The following is a 15067-nucleotide window of genomic DNA, read 5'->3' on the forward strand; positions in this document are numbered from 1 at the left end:
TTATAAAATAACCATTGCCTGATAAAGAATTTTATGTTTCACTGTGTATTATGGGCCAGATTGTTAAAAGGACTGAGTTAAAAGTATGTTCTTAAGGATTGCCTAGTCTTATATTAATAATGTTATTCTCTGTATACTTACGGCAAATTATCTTTGAAATCACATAGTATAACTGTTTGACCTCTGAATCCTTACTTATGGATACTCAGTTTTTGTTGGCCTTGTTATGTAAAACTGGTTTTTAGAGATCTTCTGCCCTGTTTAGAAACACTGAACTATATTTGACTTACCTTCATAATGAGTTTTGATTTGCTACTAACAGGCAATTTTTTTTTTTTTCCCCCGAGATGGGAATGGTGGTCTTTATCGGGCTCTTGCAGCCCAGAATATTGTGGAGGATATGGAACAAAGAGGCATTTGGAGCATTCATGTCTATTGTGTTGACAACATATTAGTAAAAGTGGCAGACCCACGGTTTATTGGATTTTGCATTCAGAAAGGAGCAGACTGTGGAGCAAAGGTAATGCCTTTCTCAACTATAATGAGGCTTTATGTGGTCTTTCTCTTGTCAGTATATATGTTCCAGGAGTCAAGCTAGACTTTTTAGGGTGATGTGGATATTTTAGAACCATTCATCTACAGTAGCTGAATTGTCCCATACCTACTTTTTCTTTAATTTGCAGCATTTGATTCTATAAATAATGGTGTATACTTAGTTTATCACAAGTAAGAGTTTACAATGTGTGAGGATGATTTGTAAGTACCTGGAAAAGTGAGTGGTCATCACTGGGTCTGGGATGGACTTAATAATATCAAGTTGTTGGATTCATTAATATCAAGTTTCTTCCTATGGCAAAGTTAATGGAGTAGTAAGTAAAAGAAATATGGTAGAAATAGCACATGAAGACTTCAGCAAGGCACTTGACAAGGTAACTCATGATAGTCTTGTGCATAAAGATGGAAATATGCAGACTGGGGGAAGGGAAGTTGCAGACATTAAATAACTGCTTGAGTGACCACAAACATACTGATACTGAAATAGAGGGAGGTTTGTAATGCCATATAACAAGACTGTCCTTGCCATAGTAATTTTTAGCATTTTTTTCTTAGTTGCATAGATGATAATATAAGAGACTTGACTTTGTGACATGAAGGGCCTTAATAATACTTTTGGAAGATTTTAAAATGCTAATGTAAATATTACTTTCCTGGAAATCTGTAAAGGTATCAGGTCTCACTGAATTAAAGTATAACACAATCCTGATCAAAGTCCCAAAGAGACTATACCGTGGACATTTGAAAAAATTATTGTAAAGTTTAGAAGAAACATGTAAAGACGACCAGGAAAATGTTGAAAAAATGATAATTAGGAAGGAAGAGCATTAACAATCTATCAGCTATTAAAATGGGTTGTAAATAAAAAGTAACTAGGAGTGTAGTGCTGAAACAAGAATAGAATGACAGAATAATGGAACAGATAATCAGAAATGAACTCACATATATATAAGAATGTACTGTATACAAAGGTGGCATTTCAAATCGCTGGAGGGAGATTAATGGGAAACTGGCTTAAAACTAAGATGTCTCCCTCAGAGCTCATATCAAAATCGATTTCAAGTGGATTACAAAGTGAAAAAACATAGAAGAAAGTTAAAAATAATTTTATTTATTTACTGCAGTTAGTTGATTTACAGTATTGTTGGAATAATTTTATAATCAACATGAAGGGGGAACCTTTCTGCCAAAAGCAAAAGTCAAGTATAGGTTTCTGACAAAAGCAAATTAAGTTACATATAAATTTTAAATATATGAATTTAAAAAGAAGTGCTGCCCTGTTGGTGGGAATGTAAATTGATACAGCTACTATGGAAGACGGTATGGAGATTTCTTTAAAAACTATGAATAAAACCACCATATGACCCAGCGATCCCATTCCTAGGCATATACCCTGAGGAAACCAAATTGAAAATGACACGTGCATCCCATTGTTCATTGAAGCACCATTTACAATAGCTAGAGCATGGAAGCAACCTAGATGTCCATCAACAGATGAATGGATAAAGAAACTGTGGTACATATACACAGTGGAGTATTACTCAGCCATAAAAAGGAACACCTTTGAGTCAAGTCTAGTGAGGTGGATGAACCTAGAACTTATTATGCAGAGTGAAGTAGGTCAGAAAAAGAAAGATAAATATTGTATTCTAACGCATATATACGGAATTTAGAAAAATGGTTCTGCAGAATTTACTTACAGGGCAGCAGTGGAGAAACAGACATAGAGAATAGACTTATGGACATGGGGAGAGGGGAGGAGAGGGTGAGACGTATGGAAAGTGTAACACAGAAACTTACATTACCATATGTAAAATAGATGGCCAACGGGAATTTGCTGTATGGCTCAGGAAAGTCAGACAGGGCTCTGTATCAATCTAGAGGGGTGGGATGGGGCAAGAGATGGGAGGGAGGTTCATAAGGGAGGGATATATGTATACCTATGGCTGATTCATGTTGAGGTTTGACAGAAAATAGCAAAATTCTGTAAAGCAATTATCCTTCAATAAAAAAAAATAAAACAGAAAAAAAGAAGTGCTGCCATAAGAGATGTATCTTTGTTTGGAGATTTTCTGTTATAAAGATACCATTTCAAAATTAATCTACAAATCTAATGCAAAGTCATAGAAGCTAAAGTCTTAAATTTACCAGTATAAGTTTTGAGAGATTAAACTGAGAGACCTAATAAGACTTCTCCTAACTCTCAAAATAAAGGGTTTAGTTCACTGATTGAAGATGTCTGTCCCTTTCAGTACTTTATGAGTATCTGTGCCCTACTGTAAACAGCTATTGAACTGTAATAGTGTGTTGAATTGTACTCGCTGAGGTTTGCTCCACCTCGGAAGATTCTAGGTTTGGCTTTCAGTCCTCCTGCCTGGTCTGGGGTGGGGCTCAGCTCTGAGTGGTTTCAGGGTTCTCTCCACTTTGGAGAGCAGAAGGGGGAAGATCAGAAACTGACTCAGCTGTGCCCTGCTAGGGGCGCCCGCTGGTGACTGACAGCAGCCCACAGTTCCTTCAGAACCGCTCTCCCCTCCCCTAACAGGAATAGTAGGTTAACTTTTTAAAGCTACTCAGCTTTGAAAAGCAAAACAAAACTGTATTTCTGACTTTGTTCCACTTGGTGTCACTCTTCTTTCTAAGATAGAAGCTTAAAATTTTACTGCTCTGAGCTTCAGCATGTGCGTGCTCAGTCGCTCAGTCATGTCTGACTCTTTGTGACCCCATGGTCTGTAGCCTGCCAGTCTCCTCTGTTCATGGAATTTTCCAGGCAAGAGTACTGGAGTGGGTTGCCATTTCCTTCTCCGACTCAGCTTCAGAATCAATTTAAATTCTAAATGATTAGAGAATGCTGAACCTGGGAGGGACCTCAGAGATCATCTGGTCAACCCCTTTGATCTAGAAATGAGTTCAAGTACTTAATAAGTTCCAGGCTCTAGGTCCATCATCACATTAGCAGAGGCAGAATTAGAAATGTTTCCCAACTCTTAGTTTTAGTATTATATCACTTTAATAAATCAGTTCTTTAATTATGTTTTTGCTGGCAGCTCAAAAACCTTTGAATTGGTCTGCTAACTTTTTTGAGTATTCTAATCATACAGGGATGTAAATATAACCATTCTCTCTTTACTGCCAGTGGGTCCTCTAGGACAAATCCGTTCTCAGTCTTCCTGCCTGTTCTGTGTCTAGCATATAATCTAGTGGTCTCTCAAGGAATGAATAAATAAATATTCAGATGCAGCTGAGATATTAAGAGAATGGTAATTTAAAAAATTTGAGATGTTAGAAACCATTTATTTAATCTGTCCTCCACCCTTTTAATTTAAAAAATCATAGATGTTAAAATATACTTTAAAAAACACCTAAATTAGGGAGTGATTCATAAAGGGTAGTAGAATTCTTTGCAGAGAATTCTTTTTAGTTCTTATTTAATAGTCTCCTGCCTTGGGGAATGAAGTATTTTTAATGAAGTGAGAGCCTTGAGAAAAGACTTAGTGGAGTGGTTTACAAAGGTCCATGGCTGAGAGAGTAGGAATGATTGTTAATTTTGTAAAACACTTATAGTAACTTTGAGGTTAAAGTTATTATTTTGAGCTCAGCTTTTCAGGATTTAACTTGTCGGAAGTCAAGAGACCTCTTAATTCTATGCTGCATATCTTTTCTGTAGAATATAACTGACTTCCAACTTCATGTACTTTACAAATGCCTTCTTTTGTAATCTAGACTTTTACAGTATTTGGAGGTTCATGTTGTTATAAAAGCAAACCTTTCACTGGCGGATTAACACTTGGAAAGTAAAGTATGAATATGCTTATCTTTATTTTCCATGGCTGGTCAGGAGTAGGGTTATATAGAAGTGATTGGAAAACTAACCTCATGTGTGTGTGTGTGTGTTTTAATATGGATAGGCGGAATCTGTCCTAGATGCCCTGTCTACTGAGATACCCACTGTATAGAATGTAAAGTGGGAGGTGGTGATGGCTTGATAGACTGGAATTGGAAATAGGCCCATGATTGGTTTAAATCCTTTTGCTGTATGTTTCTCTCAGTTTTATCCACCTCTGTGGTAGAAGGATCCTTTTCATTGAATGCCGTGCTTCTTTCAGGGTGGCAGACAGTGGAACTGCACCGCAGGCCTGCGTGCGCAGTAGCCCAGCCTCACTGGGCCGCACTCAGCGCCTGTGTCTCTAATTGCAGTGTAAACGAAGCGCTCAACAGTGACTCCAGTTGTCTGCAAGGGACTGACTGGCTGTATTTATTTTATGAAATCAGTTGCTGAAGAAAAGCTTTAATTTCGTTGGTATAATTTCATGTATACTTTGGATAGACTTCAAGTTGGGGACAGTTTTTTCAAAATACTCTGGAGTATGCTGAATTGTTAATAGAACAAGGCAAAACAAATATTTTCAAATCTTCTAATTGTTTGATTCTTTTGCTGGATATTCATCTCGTCTGAGGCTTGAGTTTTCTATTAGTGCATTACATAGGGTTCCTTTATAATTGTATTCTAAACACTTAATTTAAGTCAGTGATACGTAAATAGGGTGGTCGGGTATCAGAATCACCTGTGAGGTTTTTTAAAAAAATTAAATACTCTTATGTTTTCCCTCTGATTTTGACTAAACACTTTTCTCTCAGCTCCCTCACCATCCTAGAGCCTTTGCTAGATTATCAAATCACTGGTTTTCAGACTTTAAAAAGCATAGAATCTCTTACTTCAATAAAACCAAGCCTGCAAGACATAAATGGGAGTGGACTTTTCTGATTCAAGTTGGAGTGGGAACCCTGTGACCTGCCTGCTCTAACCCTGCTGCCATCTAGCCAAGTGCCTGAAAAATAAGGAATTTGCTATATTCATGAATGAAAATGAAAGCAACACCGTTTTCAAATGAAATAATGACTTGTGCAGTATAAAATGAGAGGCAAAATGCCCTACTTCTTTTGTCTTGTGAATCTCAGAGAGATTTTGTTTCATTTATTCTCAAAGTAGTTGAGTATGACTGAGGATCAATTCAATAGTGAAAATATATTAGATGCGGGGATGTAGTTATTCACAGTCCAGTGTGATTTCTTCTGGGCCCTATGTGTGTGATGGAATTTCTTCTCTGCAGTTTAGTTAGTTGATAAGTAGGAGGGAGATAATTTACCTCTTTCTATTTGAAAAGTAGTCTATCAAATATATAGATGATTATCTAAAGATTCCTCTTGATTTTATACCTTAAAGATAAAGTAAGCAGAACTGTAAACACGATCTTGGAAAATGACAAATCTCCAGCGTAGCGCCTGATCAGATTTCTTTCTCTACGGTTTTCTTCCTTTGGTGGATAGGTGGTGGAGAAAACAAACCCTACAGAACCAGTTGGAGTGGTTTGCAGAGTGGATGGCGTATACCAGGTGGTGGAATATAGTGAGATTTCTCTGGCAACAGCTCAGAAACGAAGCTCAGATGGACGACTGCTGTTCAACGCTGGGAACATTGCCAACCATTTCTTCACTGTACCATTTCTGAGAGATGTTGTCAAGTATGGGCAAGATGGGGGCTTTTAAAAACTTTATTTATTGTTAATCAAAAGCTAAGTCACCTGAGAAGTAGGAAGAAACTTCAAATCCATAATTCATCTTCCTTCCTGAGGATTTCCTTTATCAGATAGAAGTTTACTTGACACTGCGGTTGTTTTTAGTAAGCTATCTCACCAGGTGCAAACTTGTAGCAGCCCGTTCTCCCTGTGCGTTAACTGGAGTCCAAAGCACTTCTGCCTGTTCTTCTCCTTCCCTCTAGCTGTGCTCAGTTCTGGTGAAGTAATGAGTAAGAAAGGCAGCACCCCCTCTCTCTATCACAACTGGAAACCTCAAAAAACACACATATCTGCCCTATCTCTACGGAATCAGAATTTCTGAAGGTCTATGTAGACATCTGTATTTTTTAAAAAGCTGCCCACGCAATTTAATTTAACTGGTTCTCTGACTAGCATTTAGGAACTAGTAGATTGGAAAGTAAAGGAAAAAGAGCTTGAGACCAAGCATGGAAATCAGCATAGTGGTGTCAACTAATAATAAAGAGTTGTTTTAGCCCACCAGATTTTTAAATGAAGGACATCCTCAATATCTGATTCTTTACTTGATTGCTTTTTGGACATTCAAGATGACTGCCTACTGTTTAAAAAGTTACTAAGCTTTACCTTACAATTTCAGCTCCAGTTCCACAATATTTCCTGCTGTGCTTTTTGTAGCTGTGTTACTAATTCACCCGTAGTAACTATAAATACTCATCTTTTCATCTAACACTTGACAGGATCCCAATTGGGAAAATTGGGGCTGAGAGTGGAACATTTTTATATAAGACATGGAAATTATGGGAGAGATGTTGTTATGAGTTGTGTGCATGTGTATTTTTTTATTGTAGAGATCATCATTTGATTTTGTAAAGAAATGAATAGGGAAATCTGTTTATTTAATATTTAAATATGAACTGAAATTTAATGAATGCCCTTCCCTTTGAAAGCCTTAGTACTTGTTGATGCCTTAGCTCCTGAGTGTGATTATCAGATTCTCTGGCATTTTAAATTTGGAAGGTGACTGTCTTTTTTTTTCCTCCACAGTATTTATGAACCTCAGTTGCAGCACCATGTGGCTCAAAAGAAGATTCCGTTTGTGGATTCCCAGGGACAGCTAGTTAAGCCAGACAAACCAAATGGAATAAAGATGGAAAAATTTGTCTTTGATATCTTCCAGTTTGCAAAGTATGTTTCGAATAGCATCAGTAGGATTAAGTATGTCTTGAGATGTTGCTTTTTGCTCTTCTAGGCAGGACACTGTTTTCAGAAAACAGTTGACAGCAGGTGTGTCAGCATGGTGTTTCGACTGTGAGTATATAGTTTAGCTTCATTATTATTCTCTAGTATGAAACCACCAATGCAAGAATATGGTTTGAGTTGCCCATGAGTGCTTTTTAAAATTTTTCAATTATTGTATTATCTGGCTGTCCTGAAAAATTGTTAAAGTCTCTTACTTTGGCTGAGAGACAAACAAGGTTGAGATAGAGAATTGGCCCATTTTGTGGTTAGGAGGCCTTTACTGGCCTATGAGTAAATGTTTCAGTGAGAATGTATTTAACTTATAATTGCTCTCTGTTCTCTTGATTAAAGATCACATTAACTTGAGTTGATGTTTGTGTTATATATATATTGTTGGGGAAGGAAATAATTTCTCATTTTGTGTGGAGAAGATAATTCCAAATTTATTTCATCCAAGGATGAACATTATTTCTTTCAGCATTCATTTGAAATTGCATTAAGAGAGACTGTAATTGAAGACCAAAGGCTTAGCTATGCGGAGAAAAGTCAGAAGCTGTGTATGCAGTTTTACTTCATAATAAAGCAGTGTTTGTATGGTTTCACTCTAGGAAGTTTGTGGTATATGAAGTATTACGGGAAGATGAGTTTTCCCCGCTGAAGAATGCAGACAGTCAGAATGGGAAGGACAACCCTACTACTGCAAGGCATGCTTTGATGTCCCTCCATCATTGCTGGGTCCTCAATGCAGGGGGCCACTTCATAGATGAAAATGGCTCTCGCCTCCCAGCAATTCCCCGGTAGGTTGATGTCTTTGCTTCTTTGTGTGGCTGCCTCCTGTACTTGTCCTCTTGGGCTTCTTTCTCCTCTATCTCGGATGTATTCCTAGAACTTTTAAAAGAGCTAAGTATTGTTGTGGCAGTTGATGATGTGAAGTAATGAAGGCTTGGCCCCTTACAGAGAGAGCAGTAGCTTTGCTTCCCCTGAAAGAGGAACCTTCTAAAGCTTTTGTTTTTTGGATGCCCCTCTACCGTATCAGTGAAATGACTCCTACTAAAGAATGGTCAGAAGGTAGTTCTTTTGCTCTGCCACAGGATTAAAGACCATCAGCAGCCACTATGCCACAGGGAAAGAGGATTGATTATTGCTGCCCATATATCTGTGGCCTCAAGTGTTATCTACGAACCCCCCACTCCAAAAGACCCGGCACCCACAGGCTGCCTCTGAGACATACGCACACTTCAGTTCTCCTTGTGGCACTTTCAGATTGCAGAGGGAGGTGCCAGGAAGGGATGTGCATGCTACTTACAGTCACTGATACTCAAACTGTTGAAATGTTTAGGATTTTAGAAGTTAAAAAAAAAAGATCCTTGGAGCTATTCAAATATGAGATAAAGTGCTTTTCAGCTGTCTTATATTTTATGATAAAACCTCCCTTGATACTTAGAATTCCCCCTTTGTAAATCATTTGATGTTTCTATGTTTTTGTCAAAAACGTTTTGCCATAAAATTTATAATTCTTAAGGGATAAAAAGACTATGCACAAAGTGCTAGAATGCCTTGTTAATGTTTGAACATTGGGTATTGGAACTTACTGGGTTTAACTGTTTTTATTAAGAAGGAGCAGTGGTAGACTGTCTCAGTCCAAGGCCACTTTCAGGCTCTGTCTTGTCAACAAGCTAGCTCTGTGGCATGTCAGATGGTCCTCATGCTTCATCTTTGACCATTGACGTTTTTTGTTGTTGTTGTGGGTTTTTTTGTTTGTTTGTTTTTCCCCCTCAGATCTCCTTTGCCAAGTTCATAATTTACCGTGAATACATGCCTTTCAGTCAAGTATATTTTGCAGTTCCACTTCATTTTTGTTGTTTGGTTTGTTTCCATTCCCATTAATGCTTATTTATTCCTACATAGCAGTGCTACACATGGAAAGTCAGAGGCCATCACAGCTGATGTCAATCACAAGTAAATATACCAGCCTGCCTGCAGTGCATGGTGGTGGGGCTGTGCTTCCCTCCATACTAACTGGCGTTGTAGTTTAGTGCTCTCTGCCTTTTGGTGGTCTGGGGGTGAAGGGTTGAAGCTGTGGTGGGGTTATTGCTTACTTGGTGGCAGGTCTCTGTCTGGATGGCACTAACTCAGAATCTCAGTGCATGCTGGAAAGGGGAGCATGCTTTTCTAAAGACTCTCACCATAGGTTTTTGAGCCTGTACTGACAAGTTTACAAGTGAAAGATAAAATCTAGAGCAGGTCACAGGACAGGAAGAACAAATGTGAGCCCAAGTACCCTTTTTAGCATAAGCATCAGCTGGATAAAAATGATATTCTATGGATGTGTCTTACTGAATTAGATATCTGCTCTCAGTACAAAGGCTAACTGTTCCTGACATATTGGATGGCTCTTAATGTGGAAAAACTGTTCTTTTGATTTAGTTTCATAGTAACCGCTCCATTTTTGGTATCTGTGTTTATTTTAGTCAGTTATTATCCTGCTCCTAAAGAAAGTACCTTTCTGTCTTAACGGTTGATAATTTTTAGCTAGCAGTAGCATGTACCCTTTCTTATTTGGGTACTGACAAAGTTTGAAAAAGCCATTATCTTTATAGCCAAAGAGACAGCTTGATATTCTTATTACACTTAGAAAGTTATTTGGTTTAGTTTGAATTTAAAATTTTTAGGATAATTTAGGACATGTGTACAGAGCCAAGGATCTGGAGATGGCATTTATCTCAGAAATAGAGTAGCAGGGATGTCTGTTTTGTTGGTATGTTTTTTCCTGCCTGTGCCACTCATCCTGACCCTGCAGAGACAAGTCCCTGTGAGTGGCAGGTGTTTCCGGGATGCGGCCCTGGACATAAGGAAGTAGACTCAAAGCTGGCTAGTTCTTAGGGCAGCTGTAGGTGACTGTTGCCCCTTGTGCCATGGCAGCTGGGACAGAGAGCCTTTTGTCATTTTCTGTCCCATCCATCATGTTTAATATGTAGAAGCAAGCTGCTTTTACAATTTGACAAAATTAAGTTTTGATCCTGAATTTCCTTTTCATTGAAACACAGCTTTCAGTCTGTTAAGTGAGATAGCTTCTTAAGGATACAACTGAAAACAGCAGGGAGCGATCCCAGCTAAGATACAAAGTGTTTTAAACGTTATTTAATTCTTGTTTGAGTTCTTTATTTCACACTCCCTCACCCTCATTTACTTCATTTGTAGTCATTTCTTGAATAGTTAAACTGAAATCAAAGTTTGGCCCCAAATGAGATCATGGACTTAAGAATAGGTCTTCCTAAATTCTTAGCACTAAAGGATACTCTCAGAGAATAGAAAAAGATTATTTAAAAATGAGAGATGAAAGGGAAGTATTTTTTTATAAAAGTGGGAAGAAGCAGCTTGGAAGTATTCTGAAAGAAGGGAAGGCAGGATGCTAAATTTTGACAAAATGACATTATTTTTATTTATCACCTTACACCTGCTCAGCAGTGTTAGCTACCAAAAGGATGCTTGACTAAAGAATAGGGGACAACTAATTTGCCTGAGATTTTACATTTGGTAATGGTAGCTCCTGTCTTTTCTGCTCTCTGGCACCCAGCTTGCTTAGTTTTGTGGGGGATATCTGTGATATGGAAGGGAAGTTATATTCAAGTTGTTTACGTGTTCCTTGGGTTCAGAAACACCTTCAGTTAATTACTGGCACACCAAATCCTTTAGGGGTTCAGGTGGGACTGGGCTATATACATCTTATCAATGGAATGGGCCCTCATTTTCCCATCTGGTTTTATGTGACTCCAAGCTGTCCCCAGAGGGTCTGGACCAGACCTCTTGAGCTCTTTTGATAAAATCTGACACACATCTACATCTCAGGCTGCGGAGACAAATACTCCATTTCTTAATTCATCTTTTACTTGAATTAGTCTCCCATCTGTCTGCCCTCATAGTTCATTTGTTCATTCAGTCAACAAGCATTTGCAGGCCTGCACACAGACCTTCAGGTACTGAAATCCCAGGGGCTGAAGGAGCGTACATAAGAGAAATTAGTCATTTCTTACAGCCTCCTGGGAGAGTCAAGATGCACATACATTAAAGTAAGTAAATCATCAGACCGTGATGTTGTTTATGTGTTAAATGTGTGGTATAAATAGTAATTACCCTAGGAGCATGTGACTTATCACATATCTAATAAATTTATTTATTTGTTTTTATAAATAAATGAATGAGAACAATCACTGTACAATGCAGTGGTCAAAGGAAAGTTGGGGCTCGAGTTAAGTCTTGGAGGGTAGGTATGATTTGGATAGTTAAAGGGACCATAGTTGAGAATGACTTGCAATAATCTAAAGTGCCTGTGTCTAGCCTGGCTTGACTGGGAAGTAGCAGGCAAGTGAGTTGGAGTAGGGTATAGAGTGCCTGGAAGGCTCACTAAATGGTTGTTTGGAGAAAGATTGGGTGTGGCTGACCTCAGAAGGTCTCTGATTTTATTGACCCCACCAAACCCTCAGACTTACATATTTGGTGAAACAAAGGGGAGCTAATGGTTTGAGGCTGCAAAAGGCTAGATTTTTTGTGTGCTCTGTATCTTACTGGTAAAATTCTCAAAATGGTGAAAAATCTCGAGGTTAGTGACTTTAAACATACTAAAAGCACTCTTAATTGACTTTTGTGTTACGTAATTTAGGAACTCAGTATTGCGAGTGGATGTAAATGTTAGAGTGTGATCTAGAGGAAGCAAGTGGTGATTTCAGCTTTGCCATCACTGGGGTGCAGTGAAGGGACTTTGGTAAAAAGTAACAGTGAAGCTCCCTGAAACATTGAATAAGTCAGCTCAGCTAATCTAGGAGATGTGGGCTGTACTGGGAGATAATCTAACTGACCTTTTAGTCCAATTAGAATTTTCCGCAGTGAAGGAAATGTTCTATATCTGTGCTCTCCAGTTTGGTAGTCACTAGCTGTTCATGGCTACTGAGCACTTGAAATGCGGTTATTATGAATGAGAGACTGAATTTTGAATTAATTTTTAAAATTTTAATTAATCCAAGTTTAAATAACAGTATGTGGCTAGTGGTCATTGTATTGGACAGGGTAGCTTTAGAATGCTGGTCAACATTTGCACCTAACGTGAGGTTGTGAAAAGGATTAAAATGAAATTCAAAGGATTCAAATTATCTAGCTGTGAGCTTGGAATGCAGTGTGTGCTCAAGAAATAGTCCTTTCTTTATGGAATTAAAATGTGGAAATTATAAAAAATAGTGTGTACATTAAGGGATAAGTGTATCAAGGTTGGTGAAGCACTGTGACGAGCCACTGGTGATGACTGGCATGTATCCCAGGTAGTGCCCTTTGAACTACAATGAGTCTGTATTAACTTACTCCCCAAGAAATTTAGCGATCATGAGGGTAGGAGCTACTCTAATTGTTTAGGACAATTTTGTTACCTGCAGGCTTCTCAGAGGGAAGTTATAATCTGTATTTTCACTCTGGCAAGCAACATGGGAAGCAAAATCTTCAACATGTCTGATTTTTTTCTTAGCTTGAAGGATGCCAATGATGTGCCAATCCAGTGTGAAATCTCTCCTCTTATCTCCTATGCTGGAGAAGTAAGTCTGCTTTGTTCTTTTCCCTATTCTTTTAAAAGTAGGATTGTGATATTGTTTTATGTTGAAGTAGAGTTGTCCTTGGGCTTCCATGGTAGCTCAGCTGATAAAGAATCCACCTACAATGCAGGAGACCTGGGTTTGATCCCTGGGTTGGGAAGATCCCCTGGAGGAGGGCATGGCAACCCACTGCAGTATTCTTGCGTGGAGAAAGCCATGGACAGAGGAGCCTGGTGGGCTACAGTCCTTGGGGTCCCAAAGAGTTGGACATGACTGAGCAACTAAGCACAGCACAGCACAGAGTTGTCCTTGGAGAAGATACAGCATTTTCTAGTGGGCGTCCCCTGAGGAACTCCTCCTGAGAATGAGAAACCTCTTGGAAAATTCCTGGTATGGCTTTGTATCAGTGGCTTAGTTGCCATGAACAGAATGTTCAATGTTTAGTTCATTTTACCTGTACATCAAAATGCAGTGGTCTTTTAAAAATAAGCCTTGCTTTTTAGGTAAATCTTCTGGCTTTTTTCAGTGCAATATAATTTAAAAAAAAAATATTTTTCAGTGGGTCTACTTTGTTCATACGCTTAGTACTTTCACTTTTAAGACCAGGGGATGTAGCGGTCCTTTTTAATATGTACAGGGTTTTGTTTTTGTTTTTGTTTCTGGAGATCCTTGTCAGCTTGCTTAGTTCTAGCATCAGAAATAGCCACCTTGCTTAGAATGTTAACTGTTGGGTGATGATTATAGGAAGAATGACTGTCATCTTATTAACTTTAAATATTATGTTATAATCAGAACATTTTCCCCTCTTTTTGTTGTTTGTTTTATGCTTCCATAATAGGCCATTAAACCCAGGTTTAAAAGTAAACTAAATAGAGTTTTTTATTGACTTTTAAATTTTTGTATCTCAGTCCAGCTTTTAGCATTCATGCTTTACGTCATTATTACAGCCTCTAAGTCCAGCACTGCGTGACCTGTGTTGATCGGTTTTCTAACTATGTTTTTATTTCGACCCTTCTTTTAGGGACTAGAAAGTTATGTGGCAGATAAAGAATTTCATGCACCTTTAATCATTGATGAGAATGGAGTCCATGAGCTGGTGAAGAATGGTATATGAGCCAGATACTAAATAAGTTCCACCACAATAAGAATAGCTTTTATTTTTGATAGACTGACTGTGAACCCACAGGACCTCTCCTGGAATACTCATGTTTGAATATACACAGGCTTTCATTTTGCTTGTTGAACTCTTGTAACTACTACATACTTCATAAGATCCAGATGACTGAACTTCAGAAAGCATTTTTATGATTCACAGCTGATTGAAGGTCTTATTTATATTTTTCAATTGTATTTTTTTTCCAAGCTAAGGAAAACATTGGCCATCTTGGAAATTTCTTACAACATAAGTATAGTCAGGGTGTTCAACATCACTTTACTTGGAGCTGGAAGCATTTGTTTTGAACTTGTACATAGTAATAATATGTCATTGTACATGTCAAAAGGTTTCTATGGTACTAAAAGTTTGTTTTATTTTATCAAAAATTAAATTTTTTTAAGAAAACAATTGGACAGTAAAATAAACTTTTCTTCTTGTCTCAAGTGTCATTTGTACTGTGAAGAAATTATTCCATTGGGAAAATATGAAACTTTGGAGAAACTTTGAGATAATACAAGAAAAACCAAATTAATATTTCTGTGACTACAGTCTTCCAGCTTTTTATTGATTATCTAACTTTTGACTTTATCCTCCTATCACTTTATAATAGTAGGAGATGGCTTCGCCCTTCTCCAGGACATATTTGGCAGTGTCCTAGACATTTTTTGTTATCATAACTGAGAGGGTGGAGTGGTAGTACTGGCCTCTAATGAATAGAGATCAGGAATATTCCTACTCATCTTACAATGCACAGGACAACCCCCTATAAACAAGAATTAATCTTGCTCAAACTGTAAAGGTTGAAAAACCTTGTTTCATATCACTGCTTTATTCTCTTTTGCTCAAATATTTGGTGACACTTGGAATTTTAAAAGATTGTAATTTTTGCATTTCCTCAGCAAGTTAATCATGAACATCCAGGTTTTTGGTATGTTTGTTTACTTTCAGCTAGAGGATTAAAGGGCTTCCATGGTGGCTTAGCATCTGCC

The 15067-nt window shown here is 38.0% G+C and overlaps 1 protein-coding gene across 4 annotated transcripts in view; it reads left to right on the top strand.

The window, feature by feature from the left end:
• UAP1 (UDP-N-acetylglucosamine pyrophosphorylase 1) overlaps positions 1–14522 on the top strand; it is a 32229-nt gene extending 17707 nt beyond the window's left edge. For 2 of the 4 annotated variants that reach the window (XM_070366676.1, XM_005890487.3), the window contains 6 exons: positions 348–520; positions 5881–6074; positions 7152–7292; positions 7955–8143; positions 12859–12925; positions 13944–14522. In XM_070366676.1, the coding sequence (XP_070222777.1) occupies positions 348–520; positions 5881–6074; positions 7152–7292; positions 7955–8143; positions 12859–12925; positions 13944–14036 (857 nt within the window). In that variant the 3' untranslated portion in view covers positions 14037–14522. Of the gene's footprint in view, positions 1–347; positions 521–5880; positions 6075–7151; positions 7293–7954; positions 8144–9254; positions 9306–12858; positions 12926–13943 lie in introns of all 4 variants that reach the window. The other 2 variants (XM_005890486.3, XM_005890485.3) reach the window with 2 other exon arrangements.
• The last annotated feature ends 545 nt before the right edge of the window (positions 14523–15067 follow it).

Source organism: Bos mutus, chromosome 3 (genome assembly GCF_027580195.1).
Source record: "Bos mutus isolate GX-2022 chromosome 3, NWIPB_WYAK_1.1, whole genome shotgun sequence".
In the NCBI taxonomy this organism is placed as follows: domain Eukaryota; kingdom Metazoa; phylum Chordata; class Mammalia; order Artiodactyla; family Bovidae; genus Bos; species Bos mutus.